This window comes from Peromyscus maniculatus, chromosome 7 (assembly GCF_049852395.1).
Source record: "Peromyscus maniculatus bairdii isolate BWxNUB_F1_BW_parent chromosome 7, HU_Pman_BW_mat_3.1, whole genome shotgun sequence".
Taxonomy (NCBI): domain Eukaryota; kingdom Metazoa; phylum Chordata; class Mammalia; order Rodentia; family Cricetidae; genus Peromyscus; species Peromyscus maniculatus.
Window position 1 is genome coordinate 35,714,088 of NC_134858.1, and position 4,727 is coordinate 35,718,814.

At 35.0% G+C, this 4,727-nt stretch overlaps 1 protein-coding gene across 1 annotated transcript; it reads right to left on the minus strand.

Annotated features, from left to right (window-relative positions):
* Nucleotides 1-426: 426 nt before the first annotated feature.
* Nucleotides 427-1,377, minus strand: LOC102910552 (olfactory receptor 8B8-like). Its single transcript, XM_042282083.2, has one exon. It carries the CDS (start codon nt 1,375-1,377, stop codon nt 445-447), a length of 933 nt encoding a protein of 310 aa, XP_042138017.2. The 3' UTR covers nt 427-444.
* Between the last annotated feature and the right edge of the window lie 3,350 nt (nt 1,378-4,727).

Genomic DNA, 4,727 nt, shown 5'->3' on the forward strand with positions numbered 1-4,727 from the left:
ATAGTAGATTTAAATGTTAAAAAGCACTAGACTCGAAATCATGACTAATAGTTTACTCGGGACTTAATATTTAATAAGCTTTTATAGGCCAAGGACTAATAATCTCATTAAACTCCAGAATTTGGCTCATCCAATACACACACACGTGTGTGGAAAAATATATATGTGGAAAAATACATCATCAAACTATTATGGTACATTCTTACAATATGCATACGACTAATGTTACAAAATAATGTTTTGAGAGTTGTATTTAATCAATGGAGAAAGTACTGAATATGCAATAAGTCATTTTAAAGACATGTCATTGAACACCATTTTCCAACAGCATGTTGGCAAAGAAAAATATAAATTACCCCACTATAATGAAGAAATAAGATCATGAAGCAGGCACTATACCTCGAAAAATCATGCATTTGTGACTGTAAGACAGTATGTTTGTCATCAAAACTTTTTCCTATTCAGAGTTTTTCTCAGGGCAACTTTAACATCTTTGTTCCTCAAGCTGTAGATTAAAGGGTTCATCATGGGGACCACAATATTATAGAAAACAGAAGATATTTTTCCCTCATTCAAAGTTCCAATTGAGGAGGGTTTTAGGTACATAAATGCACATGATCCATAGAACATGGAAACGGCAATTATGTGGGAACTGCAGGTGCTGAAGGCTTTGGACTTTCCAGCAGTGGACCTTATTTGGAGGATACTAGAAAGGATGAAGCCATAAGATATAAAGACGACAATACTGGGTAAAGTGATATCCTTCCCCCCTACAATGAAAATCTCGATCTCATTGATGTAGGTGCTGGTGCACGAGAGTTTCATCAAAGGCAGGAGATCACAGAAGTAGTGGTTGATTGCGTTCCCATCACAGAAGGTCAGTCTCAGGATGCATCCGGTGTGGATCATGGCATCAAAAAACCCCATCAAATATGAACCAATCATAAGAAAGAAGCAGACCCTAGGGGACATGGCAACATTATACCTGAGTGGATTGCAGATAGCCACATAGCGATCATAGGCCATTGCTGTCAAGACATAACATTCAGAGATGACAAAAAAACAAAAGAAGTAGAGCTGGGTCATACATCCTGCAAAACCAATAACATTCGTTTTTACTAAGAAGTTCATCAGCATTTTGGGTGTAACAACAGAAGAATAGCAGAGGTCTATGAAAGACAAGTTAAAGAGGAAAAAGTACATAGGGGTATGAAGGTGAGAGTTCAGAACAATTAGAATGATCAAAGTCAAATTTCCCAAGGCGGTAATCATATACATTACTAGAAAAACTAAGAACAGGGGTATTTGGAGGTCAGGGTTGTCCGTTAAACCCAAGAGAATGAATTCTGTTACCGAAGAACCATTTGTCAGAACCATTCTTCTCTAAGAGAATCTGTGGAGATAGAAAAGAAAGAGTGAAAGTAAAGTGCCACAGAGAATTTACAAGTGTTTGTTCTATCACACATGTGACACATACGCTGGGAATGCCAGGAAATCACCCACATGTTTGCTACAGTCTACATGAGGCAAAGTGAAGAGATGCTAATCAAAGAGTAAAATGATTCAGAATAAAATATGATTAATTTCTGGATACTTAGTGTTCAGCATGTTAGTAATACTTAGCAATGCTTTGTCATATACTTGAGTCTGAACTGATTATAACTTACAATTGTCTTCTCACTTTATCTATGTTATGTTCATATCAAACACATAAAAAAAAGCTAGTCTATGTAGAGGGAGACCTTAGCTTCACTTTCGGCATCTCACAAAGAATAAATTGTTTAAAACAAGTTGTAAATCTAATATGATTTGTATCATATTTCTGGGTTATGTCTAAAGAAAGACCTCACATGAAAGTTTGACATTAACATGAATTTCAAAATATGCATGCAAATAACATATAGACTGAACTAATTGTGAATATATCTATGCATGTGTATATATACATATGTGCACCGATACCAATATATATGTATTGTTACCAAAATATATATATTATATATATTTAATTTAAAAAAAGAGGCCATGAATTTGAAAGAGAGCAGAGTGGGTTATATGGGATAGTTTGAAGAGATGAAAAGTTTGTATCACAATCTCAAAAAGATGCAAAATATTAAATATTAATTTACCATGCTTTGGAGAGAAAAGAGTGCTGTCTCTTTATTATCTGCCCTTGTTATCTCAAAGGACTGTATCAAGATACAAGACTCAGTGTTTCTTGGATTCCAAGAATATGAGGACCAAAATTAATTTCTCATATTTCTTGAAAATCTTTCTGAAATGCTTCTCATAAAGTTTAATGTAAATCTTTCAGCCTCTGAAGCCCTAGATAAAAAGTAAGCCACTTTTCTTGGTTTCACTCTTGCCATTGGATGATACACAGGAAGATTTTATTTATTTTATGTACTTTACTATACTTGCCTGAGAACCCAAAGTAAAATCTTCCTCAATCTCATCCCAGAGCACAGATGCCAGTTGTAAAAATGAAATGAGCTGGTTTCTTTTGCATGCTAGGCCATGATATATCTTCATGTCCTAAGGGAGTAAGGTATGACCTTCTCTTAGGGATTGGTACATCCTCTGTACTTATGCCATTATGAACTCCCATCTCCCACAGACCTTCATCTCATAAGGGACATCTTTTGTTTTGGTTACTTTTTGTAACCAGCCAAATATTTATAATAAATATTTAAATATTCAAAGCAAGTACACTTCTCAGTCCTTAAATGTAACAGTATATCAATGAGGCCAAGGATTTTTACACTCATTATAATAAGAATAGTGGATATGTAGCTAGATAGGCAAGATACCAAACACCCATGTTTTCCATGTTCATTTCTGTAAAATAGGAATGGTTAAACTGTTGTAGGATGCTTTGATTGCATTCTGACACTCCTGAAACTGCCAATAAAGTTTGCTTTGAGTCAGAGGGTGGAGCTAACTACAAGCATACCAAAATTAGCCCTAGAGTCTTTAGAGGTCCAGCGGCATAGAGATCTGGAAGACCAGGGACAGAGAGAGAGAGAGACCCAAGAAGTACTAGGGCAGGGCTTGGAGAGAGTCTTGGCCCTTTTGGATCAAGGACAAGAGATAGAGGAGGCCACTGGTCACTTTTCTTTCTCTTCTCTAATCATTCAGGTTCTTACTCTGATATCTGACTCCCAACTTTTTATTGCTAAGGAATAATTAGATGAATACTTCATTAAACTATCATTTATTTTTTTTACAATTTTTATAATTAAATGAAAAATATAATAATTTTTGTTCTTTTTTTTTGCCAGCTGCCACTCAGGCCCAGAACAGGGCTATGAGTTAGCCCACCCCAGTATCCACCTCATCTATGAACTGCTGGAGTATGTGAGGGTGCTGGATCTGTAGAAGGAAGGCAGCAAGATCTCCATGACACAGGACAACCATAGGGCCTCTCAGAGGAGATCCATTAAAGGTCCAGTATTGATAGAGCAGAATTAACCAGAGGCCTTGAGTCAGATCAACAATCCATTGCAAAGAGCACTTACAAGTAAAGATGTATGGATTAAAGGGTATACTGTATGACTCAATGGACCACACTATAGCTTCCATGCCAAGACCTTTTGCTTGTTTGTTTTGTTTTATTTTTTGGCTATACTTTTATATTTTGTTGCTTTTGAAAGGGTTCACAATGACAGATGGCAGAGGTGAAGGGACAGGGAGATAAGTGGAATTGGGATACATGATGTGAAATCCACGAAGAATCAATAAAAAGTTAACTTATTTAAAAAAAAGAACATTATTATATTTGAGGGATTAGTAAAATGTTAGCCACAATCACTAGTGCTCTTGAATTTAAGAAGGAATTATGTCCAGATTAAGATATCATTGGTTGGAAACATCACAAGTGTAATATGTATGTAAATTAAAGCAAAGAATGGATATTTTTGTCATATACAGTTCTGATTTCAGGATATGTTTTATGATATTGGAAAAATTACAGATGCATATTGTCCATTTCTACAAATATCAAGTATCAGATATGGGGATTGATCTGGAATTGTTTTTTCAGGTGAGATTTCTATTTGAAATCTTCCCTGGGCTGTTTAAGGAAAAATAAGATTGTATGCTAACAATCTTACCTTCTCAATTGATTTATATTGTTCCCAAAGCATGTATGATTAAAAATTGGGTGTTTAAGTTATCGGGTCATCACTAAGGGGCTGCTTATGAAGGTACCAATGTTCCATCAATATTTCAGTTTATTTTGTTCAATTTATTTAAATCATATCTAGTCCTTTGTGACCACACATAACTATAGTCACAGCAGTAAGAAGGCTGAGGTAGAAGGATTGTAAAGTGAAGGTTTTCTGTATAATGTGGGTATCAGAGTTTTCAGAGAAAATCTGGAATGTATAGCAAGATTCTGTCTCCAAAACCATATAAAGAGAAACATGAAACATCAAAAAAAACTTACTCTAAATGTGCATTAAATCAATAAATGGTCCAGTTTAGTTTTATTTACAAAAAGTCAGAAAGTAAATATTTAAGGTTTTGTGAAATGTAAAGACCCTGATGTTACAATCTAAAATATAGTTTAGACAATAGGTAAATGATTTTGAATCAATTCCTATAAATTTTATTGTTTATTCTCAAGGGCTAAGGATACAGCTCAGTGGTATATGTCTTGAGCATCCCATATGATGCTCTGGGCTTATTGGATATCAATGAGTAAAAAAGTGTCAATGGTCAGTACA

Bases quoted from the DNA above. Each gene is read 5' to 3' on its own strand.
- LOC102910552 (XM_042282083.2), bottom strand. From the start codon at position 1,377: ATGGTTCTGACAAATGGTTCTTCGGTAACAGAATTCATTCTCTTGGGT.